The 20,006-nt window shown below is 38.5% G+C and overlaps 1 protein-coding gene across 1 annotated transcript in view; it reads left to right on the forward strand.

Annotated features, from left to right (window-relative positions):
- The window catches only part of CNTNAP2 (contactin associated protein-like 2), a 435,310-nt gene that overhangs the window by 109,073 nt on the left and 306,231 nt on the right, over window positions 1-20,006 (forward strand). The window contains exons 4-5 of the mRNA XM_021382279.1: window positions 1,857-1,976; window positions 7,971-8,171. Of these exons, the coding sequence (XP_021237954.1) occupies window positions 1,857-1,976; window positions 7,971-8,171 (321 nt within the window). The remainder of the gene's footprint in view (window positions 1-1,856; window positions 1,977-7,970; window positions 8,172-20,006) is intronic.

Consider the following 20,006-nt stretch of genomic DNA (forward strand, 5'->3'; position numbering starts at 1 on the left):
ATCTGAATTCAACGTAAAGGTCTCTTTCTTTGATCAAGTGTCTCCAGTTTTAACCATCGGTTAAAATTTGCTATGCAGTGTCACAAAATGTTGCTACCTTGTGGTTACGTTTAGGTAATACGTTGAGAGCTAGAGATACATTTCTAGTGGAAAAAATGTTACATATATTCCCTAACTGTCGCAGCAAGCACGCCGAAGATCACAAGACAATACCAATATGGTTAGGCAAGTGATTCGTTTATTAATAGAACAATCAGACTTTTATGCATTTGTGAAAGGCGTGCTGCAACATGGCGTTATTTGATTGGTTGGCTTAAGCAAGTCTTTGTATGCTTTTGCTGTTTCAAAGTTTCTGCTTTTCCCAGCGCTTTGCTTTCTGCTGTTCTTGCAAGTTACTTCTTCCAAGGCATCAAGGACAACTCAAGAGTCCAGCACGTCCAAGTAAATGTGCCCGTTGTCACGAAGATAGTTTCCCACACCTAACAATACCTTGCAACTGAAAATCTGTATGGTATGTCTGAAAACAGGCAGAGAATCAACTTGATAATGAAATACTTGACGTTAGAGCAGGAACCGAGAAAGGGAAATTACTTGGAATAGTTCATAATTTAATGAGTGTCTACTTCTAGTACTAAATTGACTTTGGACCTTGTAATGAAAAAATAACATCTTACAGATTTTTTTTTTGTAGCATTAACAGACATATATAACAATCCTTTGCATTCAAGCCACATTAAAATTTGAGATATTTTTCAGCTCTGCTTTCATTCCTGCATCTAGGCAGTTGGTATCTGTGTGTGATCAGTCACCTACTTATCAACAGAGACCATCAAAACATCTCATCCTTATGGACGTTTGAAAGAAAGTCAATCTTCGTAGCAGATCTGTTGCACGAATTACCAAAAAATTGGATGAAATTTTAGAGTGATTAGGAAATCGGGTTAAGAAAACATTTTCTCTATTTTTAAGAGCTGACTGATGGATTTCAAATGGACAGACAAACAAGTACACCACAGAAGAACTACAAATAAATCAATAAATAGAAATAATATCACAGAAAAAAGAATTGAATAACTGAATATCTATAACAATTCTGTGCATAAAATGATTTGTATTCATGTATAATGAACATCACAATTATCATACATTCCAAAGAAAATGTGAGCGTCATTATAAAAGTCTATCAACAATACATATTATATTATTATGTCTGAGCTGTTCATTATAGCAAAATATGACAAGCAGATTTATGACTTTAAGTAAAAAGCAGTATACAGAGGTCAAGTTAAAATAAGAACTTAATAAACCTGCTAGATCAGTTAAACTTCAGTAAATACTGAGACATTTTAGACATTGCTGTAACAGTATAGTTATTTAGACATATACTAACAGAACTGCAGAACTATATAGGAGCACGTATTACTTGTAGTGACAAAGTTCACAATGTCAAAACCTGAATTTATTCTGAATTGTAATAAAACCTGAAAAAATCTAAAATTCTCTTCAATATTTTTTTTAAATTGATGTATCTCTAGAAATAAAACTAAAGGGAAAACTTACTATTGAAAATGCTTGGTTTTCCCCTTTTCCCCAAATTATTGGAATTCTTTTCCCATTCTGTGTTTTTCCCGTGTGAAAAAAAGAAATAAAATTGTATGCATCGAGAGTTTAACCACTTCTGTATTTGTCAGAAAGATACTTTGTTTTCTGTGAATGTCAGTGATATTTTAATGACAAAGTCATGGTTCTTGACATATAAATAAAGTCAACTTGTTGTCTTTGTGGATTTTTTTTTTTCTCCAGTATATAAAGATCCTTACTGCTGTTTTATTTTATTTTATTTTATTTTATTCCAGCTATTTATGAGCTCTCCTGTGAAGCATACAAACACTTGGGCAAAACATCAAATTACTACTGGATAGATCCAGATGGCAGTGGAGCACTGGGACCTTTGAAAGTTTACTGCAACATAACAGGTAACTGCACACTATTTGTTAATCCGTTAATCCTTTTTGTTTTGTTTTTTTTTAAATATCACTGGGAGAAAGGATTTTTCATAATTCTTATTTCTTAGCAAAAGACAAATAAGTACTAAGAAATTTTCATGAGAAAGGATAGAGTCATCAAAAATGTAGTCATCATGCATTATAGTATGATAAGCACAATAACTTCCTCATTTCATATGCTTTTGGTATCAAAGCTATTAATTTTAATGGGCCATTGTATCTTCAGTACTGCATCATTTAAAATATGTATAGATATATTTAACCATTTACCAATACCATTATGTTTTTGAAAACTGTATGTTTTTGTAATTTTTTTTACTTTTTATTTTAGTAAAGGTGTTGATAATGTCTCTCACAGTACCGTTCTGGATAAAAATGTCCAGCATAAAGCTAAGTACATACTATGGTGGGTGAACTACTGGCTGCTAGGTCAGGCTCAAAAGCTGATACAGTAAATGGAGTTCCATGAGGATGGTGGCCAATCATTAGTGGGGTTCCACAGGGCTTCATTTTAGGAGCAGTCCCTTTAATTTTTTCTTTAATGACTTGGATATAAGACTTGAAGGTATTCTTAGTATGCTTACAGATGACACCGAATTGTTAGGAAATGTTGACCCCCTCGAGAGCTGAACAATTCCAAAATATATATAAAGTTTGAAAAGAGCAAGTGCAGAATTCTGCACATGGGATGAGGGAACTCTAAGCTTATGAACAGGTGGAGGGATGAGTAGCTTGGATAGCAGCTCCATGGAAATAATATGGGGTCCTGTTTGATAGAAGATTGAAGATGAATTAGAAATGGGCCACGGCAGCCAAAAGAGCCCATCACACCCTGGTTTGCATCAGGCCCAGCACTGCCAGCCAACTGAGAGAATGGATTTTTCCACTATGCTCTGCATCGTCGCAGTCTTACCTCAAACACTGCACGCAGGTTCAGGCAACTTGTTATCAGTACTGTTAGAGATCACCTAAAGGTGGACTATGAAGTTGATGAAAGATACAGAAGGCAAGGCAAATATCTTGAATTGTTCAGGCCCTTTGTTCATTCCAGAGAAGAGGAGACTGAGGGCCTCATGGCTGCTTACAGCTTTTCATGAGGGAAGCAGAGGAGCAGGAATTTCAACAGGGCCTGAAGGAATCACGCAGAGCTGCATCAGGGGTGGGTCAGTCTGGGTATTAGAAAAAAGTTCTCCACCAAATGGATGGTCCAGCACTAGAACAAGCTGCCTGAAGCAGCAATCATTGCACCAAACCTCCTGGAATTCAATAAGCATTTGAATAATGCTATGAGACATAGGGTTTTATGTTGTGTGGTCCTGCGTTGAGCAAGGATTTGGACTCACTAATCCTTGTGGATCTCTTCCATCTTGGTATATTATATGATTCTATTATCTTATGATGCTAAGTTCAGTAATGTCTGTGGTTCACGTATTCCGAAGGCAACTTTTTCGAATTGTCAGATTACTTTTTTCCTGTCCAGGTATTAATGACTTTCCCATACCTACAGGAGAAACAAAACGAGTTTACCTGTTTGTCTCTTTTTCATCTCAAGTTAAATAACTTGTGTTAGAATTATTTATCTTGCGTAGTTTCTAAGAGTACAGTATAAAACTTCATCAAATCATTTAAGTTTTGGTTTTGTTGTGTGGGTCCTGTATTTTGTTCTGTTTGCCTATTTGTTTTGGTTTTGATTGTTTTTTTTGTTCGGTGTGTCTATTTCTTGTTGTTTTTCCTGCTTTTAACACTGACATTGTACGGATAATTTCTCATTTGGGCATTCTTATTTGAGCTACCCTGTCTCAGTTTCCTGTGCTGACATGTTGAGGCAGAAAGTTACGGTAATGAAAAATGAAAAAGGAGTAATTTTTTGCTCTGGCTATAAATTATTTATTTGATCTCTTCATACATAACAATCGTCTCAGCACTTTTACTGATTTGAAATTCAGGCCAGCTGTTAAAACAGTTGTGTCCACTGACTTCCCGAAATGTCAGCACAATAAGCATGAATTTTAAACTATTTGCACTGGAAATTTGTTGTACCTGTGAGTCTTCAGACTTCAACATCAGCAGCTTGAATATGAAGGTGCTATTACAGGTTGAAACAGTAATTCTGTCATTCTAGAGGTCACAGTCCCTGAATCCCATAAAAATCTCTTTTCAGGAACCTGTATCACTTTGCGCCTGAGGGGTGTTTCACTTTGGGCCTGTGGAGTGCTTTAACATTAATCCAATTTGACCAGGGGAGAGAGAATGAGCGTTGCAGACAGGGGATACTTGAAGTGGGATACAAGGCAATTGCAACAGACTCCAGAGCATGTGCCTATTGGAGAACCAGATATTATCACTGTTTCGTATTACCATAAATTCATACGTTTGAGTAATAAATGTGTAAGTAATAAAGGATTCTGAATTAAGTTCTGAGATTGCCATAAATTGTTCTGCGTCTGGAGAGACAGGCTAGTCAATTTGTACTGAAACACAGGTATAAAGCCAGTCTTTCACATAAGTAGATACTTACCCATTCAGTGCTTTTAAAATCATAACTAGCACCTTGAGCTATATCAGTAATTAGTCAGACAGGCACTGGAAGGAATAACACAAAGAACTCCTGATATGGTATAGTGATTTCTACAATACAAAATAATTTCTGTTTTCAGCAATAGCTGCGGTTTTTGGACATTCTTCATGGGTATTTTTTAAAATGAAAATATACTGCAGTAGTGGCATCAGGTACAAAAGAAGTGCATTGCCAGTACTGCATTGCTGCTCATCTATTTTAAATGTAAACACACAGTAGAATTTTCAAATAACATGTACAAATCTGAGGTGGAAAAAAAAGAAACAAACAAGAAATTAAAAGCAATGATTTTATTTTCCTAATGTTTATCATGTAAATGCAGAGTACTATCTGTGAACTTTTTCTAGTCAATGTGAAAAGATCATAAAATAGATTATTTCACAGAATTATAGAATCATTAAGTTTGGAAAAGACCTCTAAAATCATCTAGTCCATATGTCCATCCACCACCAATGTTGCCCACTAAACCATTTTTGTTAGGACCTCATCTACATGTATCTTGAACACCTCACAGGATAACCACCTTCCTGAGACCACTTCAATATCAGACCAGTCTTTCAGATAATTTTTTCATAATAACTAATCTGAAATTCCCAGGCACAATATTCCTTCCAGTTCTATTGCTAGTTGCCGAGGAGAAGAGACCAACATCCAACTTGCCATAACCTCCTTTCATGTTGTTGTAGGGAACAATCAGGTCTCCCTCAAGGTTCCTTTTCCCCCGACTATAATCCCAGTTCCCTCAGCCATTCCTCATAAGACTTGTGCTCCAGACACCTCACTCACTTCATTGCCCTTCTCTGAACATGCTCCAGGGCTTCTATGTCTTTCGTGTAGTAAGAAGCCCAAAACTGAGTTCAGTGCTCAAGGTGCGGCCTCACCAGAGCTGAGTACAGAGGGACAATCACCTCCCTGCTCCTGCTGGCTATAGCATTTGTGATATAAGCCAGGGTGTCACTGGCTTTCTTGGCCACCTGGGCACACTTGTGGCTCATGTTCAGTCAAGCATCAACTAAAACCCCAAAGTCATTTTCCTCTGCACAGCCTTCCAGCCACTCTGTCCCAAGTAGCAAGGCATGAGGTTGTTGTGACCAAAGTGCAGGATCCAGCACTTGGTCTTGCTGAACTGAATCCCATTACCCTCAGCACATCAATTAAACGCGTCCCTGTCTTTATGTAGGGCCTTCCTACCCTCAGGCAGATTGACGCTTCCTCCCAGTTTGGTGTCATGTGCAAACCTACTGAGGGTGCACTTAATCGCCTCATCCCGTTCATCAATGAAGATATTAAACAGGATGGGCCCCAATACTAACCCCTGAAGAGCACCCTTTATTACTGGTTGCCAGCTGGACTTAACTCCATTCACCACCAGTCTCTGCGACTAGCGCTCCAGCTTGTTCTTTATCCAGCAAAAACTCTACCTGACCAGGCCACTGGATGCCTGCTCTCTCGGTTGAATATTGTGGGAGTAAGTGTCAAACGCTTTACAGAAGTCTAGAGATAATATGTCACCAGCCTTTCCCTGATCCACCAGACAGGTTACATAGATATCAAAGATTAGGTTGGTCAAGTAGAATCTGGCTTTCATGAACCCATGCTGGCTGAGCTGATCCCCTGGTTGTCCTGTACATGCTGTTTGTGACATGAAATATTTCTGTTTTGGTTTCAGATGTACCAAGAAAGATGTACATGTTAAAAAAAAAAGAGGAACAATACGCAGGGACATTAGATGCTTAGTTAATATACCCCAATGGCACTATGGAATGTCAGTGGAAGAAGCTGACCAGAAGTTCTGTCATTCCATGAGCCTTTATTCTGTGGCTAGGGAAGTCATTGTCTTGATGCCATTTCTTCCACTTAATAATTTAAACCATTGATGCAAAGCAGAACAATAAGGTTTCATAATATATTTTACCAGAACATATATCATTTATTTATATTGTTCTTGAAACTATTATGTTTCCTTGGTGTGTGTATAATCTCACTTCATTATCCAAATAGCTGCAAGCATAATGGCAGTTGAGTGGTACTTGCCTCCTTTCCAATACAGTCATTTTCCTTAAAGCTGTACATCATCAAATACTTAGCACAAGAAAGGATATGAACGTGTCAGAGCAGATACAGAGGAGAGCCACAGAAATGATCAGAGGCACGGAGCATCTCTCCTATGATCTCAGTCTCGAGGTGGAGACCAGTGACAAGTTTTGTATTTAGTGCTCCATTCTGGGACCAGTACTGTTCAATATCTCCATTTGTGACAATGGATAGTGGAGTTGAGTGCACGGTCAGCAACGTTGTGGATGACACCAAACTGAGAAGTGCAGTTGATACTCTAAAGGGAAGGGACGGCATAAAGAGGGATCTTGGCAGGATGTAGGATGGGCCTGTGTGAATCATGTGAAGTCAAGTGTGAAGTCCTGCACCTGGATCAATTCAGCTCCCAGTGTCTGTACAGACAAGAAGACAACTGGATTGAGAACAGCTCTGCAGACAATGATCGGAGGTATTGGTGGATGAAAATTTCAACATCAGCTGACAAAGTGTAATTGCTGCCCACAAAGCCAATAGTATCCTGGACTGCATCAAAAAAGGAGTGGCCAGCAGGGTGAGCTAAGTGATGACCCTTGCAATAATGAGGTTTTGCTTGCAAAACTTCATCCAGGTCTGGGACCCCCAGTAAAAGGAAGATTTGCAGCTCTTGAAACAGGTCTAGAGGAAGGCCACAAAAATGATCTGACGGAGAGCCTCTCCTGTGAAGAAAGGTTGAGTGGGACAGGGTTGTTTAACCTAGAGAAGAGAAGGCTTCTGAGAGACCTCACTGCAGCCTAGCAGTACTTAAAGATGGGTTTTAAGAAAGGTGGACAATTTTTAAAGGGTACTATTGTGATAGGAGAAAAGGAAAAGGTTTAAGATAAAGGATGGTAGATTAGATAAGAAGAAGAAATTCTTCATGGTAAGTGTGGTAACACACTGGAACAGTACGCAGAAGAGATTTTGTGGATTGCCTTTTCCTGGAAGCATTCAAGGTGATGTTGGATGTGGTTTTGGGGAAAGTGGTCTAGTGGGAGAAGTGCCTACCCACTGCAGGGGACTAGATAATCTGTAAAGATACATTCCAATCCCAATAATTCTATGGTCCTATAATTGTGCATTGTTTATGAAAACTACAATGTGCAATAGCAGTTTCACCCTTCCATTGGTTCAGGCGTTGGAAGTATGGTCTCACTTGTTGATTGTTTATGTTCAGTGTACTTTTTCCCTGTCAATTCAAAATTCTCTTGCAGAACCCATTGATCTTTTGTCAAAGGCAAAGACTAATTTTAATTCAGTTACACTGTGTTTCATTTACCAATTCTTCTCTGGTCTTTTTCCATTCTAACTTTCAGAGGATAAGGTATGGACAACTGTCTACCATGATCTACAAATGCAGACGTCCGTTGGAGGCAACAGTCTAGAGAAAGTATCTGTGCTGCAGCTAAACTACAGTGCAACGATGGACCAGATTTCTGCCATTACGGGTAGTGCTGAATACTGTGAGCAGTTTATCTCGTATTCTTGCAAGATGTCCCGGCTGCTGAATACACCAGGTAGGATGAGAAATCAATCAATCAATCAATTAAATGAAATCTTAAACACCTTTATCTGGACAAATTATCAATACTTCTGTTAGACCTGTCCATTCAGTGAAAATATTTCATTGTTCTCCTTCATTTAGGTTCAGAAAGAGCTAAATAATTGAAAATCCAGAAGGAATTATTTTCTTAGGAAAGTCTGCCTTTTTGCTTGCTACTAAAATGATTTTTGTTGCATCAGAGATCTGTGTGTTTTTCAGCCGGATTTGTTGCTCCTTAAACAGGTTTTGGTAAACAGGGTAGCTATAGAAGTTTAATTAGTAGAGGCACTGAAAAAGTTATTGGAATTTTATCCCAGTTTTTCACTTGTAAATCTTCATATGCTACAGTCGCCAAAGGCATTGTCTGAATACGTGTTGGAAATTCCCACTAATATATCTGTAACAGTTTCTTAAACCTGGAGTAGTTCGGGGTGGTCTGATGCCTTACACAATGTAGAAGTACTAGCATGGTCAGTAATGTGGTAGTGTGAGAAACGCTATATGCCATTACCTATGAGTAAATTAAGTTTCTCATTTTAGTCTGTAGCTTCACTGTTACAGAAGAGATCTAGCAAAAACATATTTGCCTACTTAAAAAATCTTACTTAAAACCGATAAAGACAAAAATACAATAAGACAGCATATAAGGAAGGAATTAATTTTTAGAAACTCTTAATTTTTTACCTAGTACTTTGACATTAAATTATTCTCCAATAGTACTTATGAAGAATGGCTTATCTGTGGAAATGTATAATGGATTTTTGTGATTGTGAAATGAATTCATTTTGATAGAAACAGTTAATAACATTTCAGATGAAACTAATGGCCGGATGCTTACAGTGTTATATATGTCACTTTATGATGCTTCCCCTCATGAACTTACTTTGGTATGTTTTCTTATGGTGGTACTGTTTAGGATTTATTTGGCACGCATGTGCATCTCATCACTATTTCCAATGTGTTTTTTTAGTTAATATATACTGCAATGCTTGTTACTCCACTCCTTCCTCCCTTTCGTTACTGAACTACAGATACTAGTGCTAGTTTGTTGCTTTTGCTTTCCTCAATTATGCATAGTGAAAACATAATGAAAAATATTTTTTTCTTTCTCGAACATTGATGTTCAGGGGATTCTGCATTTTTTTGGTGTTGAATTTTTTGTTTGTTACTGGAAGTAGCATGATTAGGTTCTCTTGATGGATACAAGCTCACTGTTTGCACATGCTTCAGAAGCCTAGTATATGCATATGTATGTAGGCAAGCCCTTTGAAGGTGATTGTACCTGGAGATAATGTACCTGGAGATAATGTACATAGAGTTTACACTGAGTACAGTATTATTTTCTACTTCTTTGAATGTGTAGGGCTTTTACTTCGGGACTAAACTGTACTTGTTAGTATATGTTTATATTGCAGTAAAACAAATATATATTGTAATTGCATATGTTTACTTCTGCTTCCAGAGTTAAAGTAATTAAGTAGCACACATTCCTTTTAGGAACGGCAAAAAAAAAAAGGGATTTTCAGTTCTAGATATTTACACTTTTAACTTTCTCAGAAATGTTTCGGTACAATTTGCAGATGCCTCTTTCACCAGGTTTTTACATTTTTGCATGGAAAGAAAAAATATTTTATAAAGTCTTTCTAAGCTATCTTCTTCACCCAGATATTGAGTTTCTGGAGATGTTCTTCGAAGTGTTTCATTCTATATTTTTTTGTATGTTTGATTGTTTCCCTGTAAGTGGGGGAAAGAAACAATAAAGGAAGATAATTTTAACCTAGATAGTAACAAGGAATCACACTACAGTGTTTGTATAACATCTGTAATTGTACACATTGCACAGCAGTTGTTTGAGTGTTGGTGGACGAGGCTAATTCTTTTTCTTTCTTATCTATGCACACGTGGCAGTTATCTATGATGTCCAAGATAAGGGGGAAAATTCACGTCTTTCTCTGCTTGTTTACTTTCTCTTTATCTTTTTTTTCTTTCCTTCTTTTACTTTTTTTCAGGAGTTTTACCTTATTTTGCTAGAGGTATTATAGCATCTCTCAGCACAGTTCCAGGTACTTATGTAGCTTCTTCCACCACAGAACATTCAGTATCATACTTACATAAAAAATATGAAAATAAAAGAAAAGCAATATACCTCAGAAAGTGGAATCCTGATTGTGTTGAAGCCAGTGGTAGAACAGCTACAGACTCCATGGGATCAGGACACCATTTGTAGCCTTGATCAAAAATTCTTTTTTGGTTCAGAACTCTTCCTTCGTATCTTTCATACATTTCAGTAGCCAATTAGAATAGACTAGTCCTTTTGTTTTAAATTGTATCAAGGAGAACTGAGAAAACTGAGGAGATCGTACAGCAGCTCAACATTTTCCACCTTTTGCCTCCTGGGGATTACATTACTTTACAAAATGATTCCTTCTCAGGAAGAAACTGCTCACTAAACATAATTTAAACACAGTCACGATTTAAGCAGTTTATTTATCTATTAATGACTAGCCGTCAGTGAAGTATAGCTTTTTCTGACATAGTTACTCATTTTCTGACAAGGTTTTTGAGTTATATTCAACTGCTCTAAAATAAGTTTTTGCTGCTAATTATAGCTTAAATAGTTTTGGTTTTTAGCTCTGTGGGTTGTTTTGGCTTTTTTTTCCATACAGTGGAAATGTGTCAAAAGGCTGAGGAGGACCGCTAGGACAATAGAAGGGATGGAACATATATCATAGGAAGACAGGCTGGGAAAGCTTGGTTTCTTCAGTCTGGAGAACAGAAGACTCAGGGAAGACCTCATTACTACATTCTAATATTTAAAGGAAGAATACAAATGGGAAAGAAACAAAATTTTATGTGGGTAGATAGTCATAGGACAAGGGATAATGGTTTCAAACTAAAGGATGGGAGATATAGATTAGATATCAGAAGGAAGTATTTCTCAAAGAGGGTGCTGAGGTGCTGGAATAGGCTGCCAAGAGAAGTTGTTAATGCCCTGTCCCTGGAGGTGTTCAAAACCAGGCTAGATGGGTCCCTGGGCAACCTGATTTAGTGTCTCATCTAGCAGCCAGCAACCCTGCCCACAGCAGCGGATTTGGAACTAGATAATCTATGAGGTCACTTCCAATCCAAGCCATTCTATGATTCAATTATTCTAATAGAATATTACTGTTAATATACGAATAACATAATCAAAGAATCACAGTATCATAGAATTGTTCCAGTTAGAAAAGACCTCTAAGATCATCTACACCAACGATCAACCCATCACCACCATGACCATTAAATCATGTCATTCAGTGAGACATCTACCCTTTTCATGAAAACCTGTAAGAGGTTCACTCAACCACCACCCTGGGCAGCCTGTTCAATATCATACTACTCTTTGTGAAAATGAATTTTTCCTAACATTGAACTTAAACTCCCCTGGCACAGCTTAAAGCCATTATCTCTTACACTACTGCTAGTTCCCTTGAAGAAGAGGCCAATCCCCACCTCACTACAATCTTCTTTCAGGTAATTGTAGAGATCAGTGAGGTCTCCCCTGAGCCTCCTCTTTTCCAGGCTAAACAAGTTCTCACAGCCACTCCTCATGAGACTTACGCTCCAGACCCTTCACAAACTTCGTCACCCTCCTCTGAACACGGTCCAGGGCTTCAATGATTTTCTTCTAGTGAGGGCCCCAAAACTGAACACAGTACTTGAAATGCACACTCAACAGTGCTGATTAAGAGAGGGACAATCTCCTCCCTTATCATGCTGATTACACTATTTGTGATACAACCCAGGATGCTATTGGTCTTCCTGGCCACCTGGATACCCTGCTGGCTAACGTTCGGTTGATTTTCAGCCGACATCCCCAGATCTTTTCCTCTATGAGGCTTGCCAGACACTCTGCTCCGGGACCACAGAGGTGCATGAGGTTGTTGCCTATTCAGATCCCTCTGTAGGGCCTTCTAACACTTAGGCAGAGCAACACTTTCTCCCAACTTGATGTGCACTGCAACATTATTGATGGTGCGCTCAATCCTCTTGTCCAGATCATCAACAAAGATATTAACTAGGGTAGACCAAAATACTGATCCATGAGGAACACCTCTAGTGACTAGCCAGTTAGATTTAATTCCATTCACCACCACTTTGGTCCCAGCCAACCAGGCTGCTTTTTTACCCAGCAAAGAGTAGACATGTCCAAGCCACAGGCAGACAGATTCTCAAGGAGATTACTCTGGGAGATAAAGACTTAAGTAATGTCTAGATAGATTAAATCTACAGCCTTTCCCTCAACTACTAAGCGGATCACCTGGTCACAGAAGGAAATCAGGTTCATCAAACAGAACTTGCATTTCATGAACCTATGCCGGCTAGGACTGATCCCCTGGCTGTCCCACACATGCCGCATGATTGCAGTCAACACATGCTGTCCCATGACTTTTCCTGATACTGAGGTCAGACTGACTGGCCTGTAGTCCCCCAGATGCTCCTTAGAATAATTCTTGTAGACGAGCATCATATTAGCAAGCCTCCAGTTATCTGGGACCTCCCCAGTTGACCAGGGCTGCTGATAAATAATGAAAGCGAACTTGGCAGTCACTTCTGTCAGCTCCCTCTGTACCCTCAGTTGGATCCCATCCAACTCCATGGACTTGCGGAAATCCAGGTGCAGGAGCAGGTTGCCAATTGTTCTTTGGCCCTCCTATTGCTGGTAATATATTTGTAAAAACTTTTTTTTATTATCTTTAACAGTGGTGGTCAGATTTAGTTCTTGCTTGTCTTCCTATTTTTCCCTCTGCGTCCCCCAGTGACATCCTTCTACTCTTCCCAAGTTGTCTGACCCTTCTTCCATAGATTGCAAACTCGTTTTTTTCCTGGAGTTTCATCAAAAACTCCCTGTTCAGCCAGGTCAGTCTTCTTTCAGGCTAGCTCGTCTAAAGGCACAGTAGGACAGCCTGTTTCTTTGCCTTCAAGATTTCCTTCTTGAGCAACGCCCAGCTTTCTGAGGACATTTTGCCCTTCCAGACTGACTCCCAAGGGATCCTCCCAAACGTCGCATAAGTCTGCCCTCCAGAAGTCCTGGTGGTATACAGTGGTATGCTGTTTATGTCGCCTGTGTCACACAGCGAAAAGAGCAGCGCCCAGTTTTGCAAGCCAGCTATGTAACCAGACACATGTTACTTTGTGATCTTCAGCACTTAAGAACAATTAAATATTAGTTGGAGTTTAGACTGTATGGCTTCCTTAAAAAATAATTATTGTATGATTCTAATTGCAATTTTTGCATTAACAACATTCATTTTTATCCTGATAAACTGCTGCAACTCAGTAATAAAAATTATACTAGTAGCCTAATCCTGTCTCCCCCAGTGTGGAGTAAAGATTCCAAACTTCTGGTGTCATCATAAAATGATTATTACAGTCAAGAAAATACTAGCATTATTTAGCTACTAAAAGCGAAATTAAAGCTGTCATGTCAGTATGAATTAAATATATCTATCCTGTGATTCGAGAAGAATCCTTCCTTAGCTTTAGCAAGGAGAAAAACTAGAATTGAACACCGCTGGATTTTCAGGTTCTGAATCCAGGCAAGAAAAATCGGAATACACCTGGAATGTCTGTCTTTTCAATAAAATTTCTTTCCCACAGAATTTTAAGGTCTTTTTTCATAATTCACTAATTTTTGAAATGTCTTGGCTATGTGCACATTGAAGTATCATCTTTTGAATTGTAATATTTCGAAGCATCTCTAAATTCCAATCATGTTATTGCCCCCATCCAAGGCAAGATCTGTGTCCTAATGCTCACCTGTTTTGCCCTGTAGTTTGACCAGAGTGCAGTACTCAGGGGTAATACAGCACTGTGCATGGCCACATCATGTACCTGAACCTAGGAACCTGGAAGTGTTCCAGGCCTTGCAGTTCCATACTAAGACAGAGACTGACTTAAGAAAATCAGTTACCTATATATTTGTGCAACTTCATCCTATGAGTCTAATTCAATCAGTCTGATTTGTAAGAACTGTATGTTTGTTACGTTTATTTCTGAAATAAAAGATAGAATAATAGAATGGTTTGGGTTGAAAGTTGATCTTTGAGATTAATCTACCTCCCTGTTATAGGCAGGGATCATTGTCCGCTAGATCAGGTTGCTCAAAGCCCCATCCGTTCTTGAATGCTTCCAGGGAGGGGCCATGCACAACCTCTCTGGGCAACGTGTTCCAGCGTCTTACCACCCTCCGAGTAAAGAGTTTCTTCCTAATATCTAGACGAAATTTATTCTCTTCCAGTTTAAAGCCATTTACCCTCATCGTATTGCTTTGTCCCTTTATAAAAGTCCCTGCCCAGCTTTCCTGATGATGAGTCAAAGGCAGAGTTGAAAGTGGAAATCCCGGTCATTCACTGTAAATGCTATTTAGATTTTACGGAAGTGCATATGAAGTCTGAGTAAGTTACAAATGTCAGAGGTGCAGACACAATAAAACATCAAAGAGGAATGATTAAAGGGGAAAGAGAAAAAGGGTAATAGAAACTCTTGAGATGGACTGATAGCAGAAAGCAGAATTACTGCTTCTTAAGATGATGGGAAAAAAATATTCTGTTTAATAGTACAGTCCAAAATACACATATTTTTGTAGACATGATTTAAACTTGGTGCAATAGATTAATTTTAGCCATTTGTCTATACAAGTGATTTTAGACATGACTTTTTAAAAGTAGTTGGGCAGATACAAAATCTATCTTGAATGAGCAAGTTATTAAGATTGACATTGTAAATTACAAACATCTATTGCATATCTGCTGTTTAAACAAAGCTTAACCACCACCATCATCATAACAGTTGCTGCAATGCACAGAATAATGGAATCCTAGAATACCCTTTGTTGGAAGGATCATCGAGTCCAACTGCTGGCTTCAAAAAGAACCACACAAAAATCAGACCATGCCTGAGAGAGCTACCTCTATGCTTCTTGAACTCCAGCACGCTCAGCACCATGACAGCTTCCCTGGGGAACTTGTTCCAGTGCTTGACCACTCTCTCAGTGAAGAACCTTTTCCTTGTATCTAACCTGAACTTTCTCTATTCCAGCTTCATGCCATTTCACCAGAGAGAGATCACAGCACCTGCTCCTTCAGTCCCTCTTCCAAGGAAGCTGTAGGCTGTGATAAGGTTTCCCCTCTGTCTCCATTACTCTAGGCTGAACGAACACAGGAAGGGTGAAGATTCACCTGGAGTACTGCTTCTGGATGTGGAGTCCGCTGTACAGGAGAGACATAGACCTGCTGGAGCATGAACAAAGGAGGGCAACAAAAATCATCAACGGAATGGAACACATCTCCTACGAGAAAAGGCTGAGAGAGCTGGAGATCTTCAGCCTGGAGAAGAGAAGGCATCCAGGTGACCTGCTAGCAGTCTTTCAATATCTAAAGTTGAGATACAGGAAAGAAGGGGGCAGAGTCTTTAGTGGGGTCTGTGGTGATAGAACAAGGGGAATAGTCTTCAAGCTCAAGAAGGATAGATTTCGGTTAGATATAAGGAAAATATCTTTTCCACTGACGGTGGTGAGGCACTGGAACAAGGCATGGCTGGATCAGGCCCTGAGCAACCTGATCTAGTTGTGGAGGTCTCTGTTCATTGCAGAGGAGTTGGACTAAATGACATTTAAAGATCCCTTTCAACTCTAAGGATTCTGTGGTTCTATGATTCTACGATTTCAGCTGCTTCTTAGTCGTCTTCCCCTCTAGACACATCACCATCCTTGTATCCCTCCTTTGGATACTCTCTAGTAGTTTCATGTCCTTTTTGTGCTGTGGCGCCCAAAACTGCACACTGTATTCAAGGTGAGACCATGCAAGTGCAGTGTAGACTGGGACACTCACTTCCTCTGACTGGCTAGCAATGCCATGCTTGATGCACCCCAGGATACAGTTGGGCTGAATTAAAAAGGTTTCTTATTATTTACTTGACTCAATCATCTCTCCTGAGGGAGCTGAAGTTTTTACACAGACCACTCAAAGATCCTACATGTGATAATCTGTCAGAGAACCCATTTACAGTGTTTCTCCTGCATTGTCACCAGCAAATAGTATTTCTGGGAGCAAACGCCTACGTAACTGTTCAGGTCTCTGATCCTACAGTCTCACGAGAAATCCATATTAGGGGAACTAGAACATAGTTTTACTGTAAGTGTCTATGCTGACTAACAAAACATTCCAACAATTTCTGCAAAGAAGTTTGGGGGCAGGCTTCCATTAGAAATCGGTGTAACAGATCTTCTGTATGTACCAACCAGCTGCCTTTTTCTGAGATTCATGCTTCTGTCAACGGTTTATGGACAGGTTTGGCCCAGTTGCATGATTAATGGGGCAGAGGGACCCACGGACCCACGCCCCAGGAAAGGGAAAACGGAAAAAGTGTGGGAGATGGGCCTAAGAACAAAACATTGGCAATGATCTGAGGAGAAACAAACTAATTTACTAAATAAGGTATCGGAATGGAAAATAACACAATATAATACAATATAATTGCAATTTATGCTAATAAATCCAATAAAAACGAGAGAGAGAGTGTCCAAAAATTAAGGTAGGCCTTACTCTTATACTGACGGTGAGACAGCTGGGGAGCGAAATGCTGCCGGGATAAGAAACATGATGAGAAGAAGGCGTCTCATGATATGCAAAGAGTTTTTTTCTTTCCGAGAGGAAAACAGTAACAGAACAGGAATGTGGGATGTGTAGTTCTTCTCTTCAGAGAACCAGGTACCCAGAACTATCCACAATCCACAGAACTGGAGCATTACCTCTTTAACTCCCATTAAACTACATGATGTTGTGATGTGGAATACCGACAACCAAAAATCATAAAACCATGACAGCTTAAGCAGCTAAAATGGAAGCTGATTCCAAATTTTTAGCTGCTGCTTCTGAAATGCTAAATTGCATTTCAATCTTCTAGATCTCCCTAGAGGCTCTATAGTCATCACTACATGTGGTAGCAAAGGTCCACATTCAAAGTTTATTTTCCACCAGTAAAAGTGGTAAGCTTCCTTTAAAAAAAAAAATCTGTAGATATTTTACAGAAAACATGACTATTGAATTTTTTATTCCTATTGCTAATAATCAAGTGAAATGTCTTTCTTACTTCTTATTCCAAGAATCAAAGGAAGTAGCTGTGAATCATTTTTATAGCCACACAAATTCCTTTAAAATAGAAAATATTGCCCAAATGCCTTTTCAGAAAATGCACACAGAAAATAGAATGTTTTTTTTCACATTCTCACATTAAGAAGATCTCATATAACAATTAAAAAAAAAAGATCTCGCTGAAGTAATTCTTTCTAAGATGAAGTTATTATTTGGAAGCTCTCTGTTTTTATATAATTCCTGTATGCGTACATTGACCAGCAAGAGCCTATAGCTTATTCCATAGACAGATAAAGGCAAAAAAGATTCAGAGGGACAACGCGCTCTCATTACCCAAATAGTAGCAAAGTTGTAACAGTAACTAGGATTTAAAACAGATCCATGCTCCCTTAAACCTTTAGTAAAATTTCTTCCTCATGGACACTTGGGTAATTTTGTCTTGTCTAAGCTAGACATTGTGATGTTTTAATATTATCAAATGCATGCAGAAGGAGTACAACACCAGTAAGGAGGATTCATAGCAAGAGTGGGCTGCATTATATAGAAAAAGAGAAAAAAATGGGGAAAATGTTTGCAGAATTATTTACAAGATGAAAAGGGAAATGTGTTTCACGCACTCAGAGAATCAGAAAAACATTTAAATAGACCGATTTGATGAATAACATAAAGCATACAAAAAAGTGTAGCGAAATAAACCACATTCCTAGAATTAAATGAATTTTGGGCTGTTCATATTGCACATTGCCTAGTATATGTTAATAAATGCACTATATGCATATTAAATTGCTGTACTCCAGAAGTTTATCTCATTATGAAAAACATATACGGTATATGGGTTGAGATCTGATAACGTTACTAATAACAGAAAGTTGTTCTTAAAAAGTGGATCCAGTACTTCCAGACATTAACTAAAGACATATTGAGAGGCAGAAAAGCTTTCCTAGTGCAAAACATAATATAGAAGAGACTGCCCCAGGCAGTCAGCTGAAAATGTTCAAGGTAGAATTCAATACACTTTTGTCTTAATAAGACAATGCAGGGAAATAGAGAAAAGACTGAGAAATCTGTAACGTATAACAAATGGTCTCACTTTTACAGTTCTTTTGTTTTATACGCCGGACGTTATCACATTCTCTTGTTTCATATTTTGATTGATCATTTATACAGTTGTTCACAACTTGCACACATCTTAGAAATAGTAATGAAAAAAAGAAACCCAGTGTATTTTCACTGTGTATTTGAATACAAAAAAATTCTCAATGTAATAAAATTCATTTACGATATATGTTAAAGAGAAACTTTTGCACTGGGTCAGACTGGGATGGTATTCACTTTCCCCACAGCAGTCTATGAGGTGTTGTGCTCAGCACTTGGGGCTAGAATAGTGCTGGTATTGCACCAATGTTCAGCTGCTGTGCTGAGCAGTGCTGGCACAGCAGCGAGGCCTCCAAACTTCCCGGGCTAGGAAGTTGTGAGTGGACAAGAGGTGGGAGGGGAGCACAGCTAGGGTAGCTGGTCTAAACCCACCCAAGGGATTGAATGGCATCATGCTCAGCAATAAAAGCTTTGTGGGAATAAGAAGAAGGGGAACACTTGTTACGAAATTAACTCTCTACTTGAACCAACCACTGCTTGTATTGAAACTCTGCTTCCCAAAGACATGGCCAAATATTGCTTACTGATGGGAGGTAGATAATAATTGTTTACTCCTGCTTCCACATGGACTTCACTTTATCCTTCATTGAACTACTCCAATCTCATAGTCACAATGGCTGCCCCTAAATGTTAAGACATAACATCTTGACAATACACACAATGTTATGCCAATCTAGATCCATATTCTCTGAGAAATTAATAATCTAAGCTGTTTCAGACATTCATCGGTAAAGACTGCTTTTCCCCAGAATAACCAGGATTCTCTAAAAAGTGATGTCTGACTCTTTCCGTGAAAACAGTAAGTAGGAATAGTTTTGAAAACAGCGTTATTGTCAGTATTTTTTTAAATAAAAGAGTATTCAGTACAAACAGTAATCACTACCTTCCTCTCTTTCTTTCAAAAGCTTTGTCTAATGAATCTTCCATAATATGCAGAGCACATTCTTAGAGACAGTGATAATGAGAAAAGAAATCCACAAAAACAAAACAGAAAATACCGAACAAACAAAAAAACAATTAGGAGTATTCTGGTACAGTCGGAATGTTAAAATTCTAATGCACCACTTTTTCTTAAAAAGGTATGGTTAATAAAGTCTTCTCAGTTACTGCTATTTCTAACAAACACCAAAGGAAAATATAGCTTTCAAATCTGCTTGTTTTTACTTCTAGAATGTGAGTGTATAGGCCAGTGAGATGGGCAAGGACGTTAATTGTTCCTGCTACCCTCATGCTTTAAAAAAATCACTAGCAATAGATTTTCTAGAATAATGGTAGACAAGAAGAGAAACATGCATAAATTCTTAACTTTGAACAAGATATGTGGAAGTTTACAAGCATGTTTTTTGAAAGTGCAATTAGCTAAGTTCTGAGAAGATTTTGCAGCACCTTCCATTATTGCTGTAGGATTGCAGAAATCCCTTTCCTCTGTCTGTTTTTGAAAAGTATTATAGTATTATAAGTATTATAGTATTATATAGTATTAGTAATATATAGTATTATAATAGACAAGTATTATATCT

The sequence above is a fragment of the Numida meleagris genome, unplaced genomic scaffold (genome assembly GCF_002078875.1).
Source record: "Numida meleagris isolate 19003 breed g44 Domestic line unplaced genomic scaffold, NumMel1.0 unplaced_Scaffold202, whole genome shotgun sequence".
NCBI lineage: Eukaryota > Metazoa > Chordata > Aves > Galliformes > Numididae > Numida > Numida meleagris.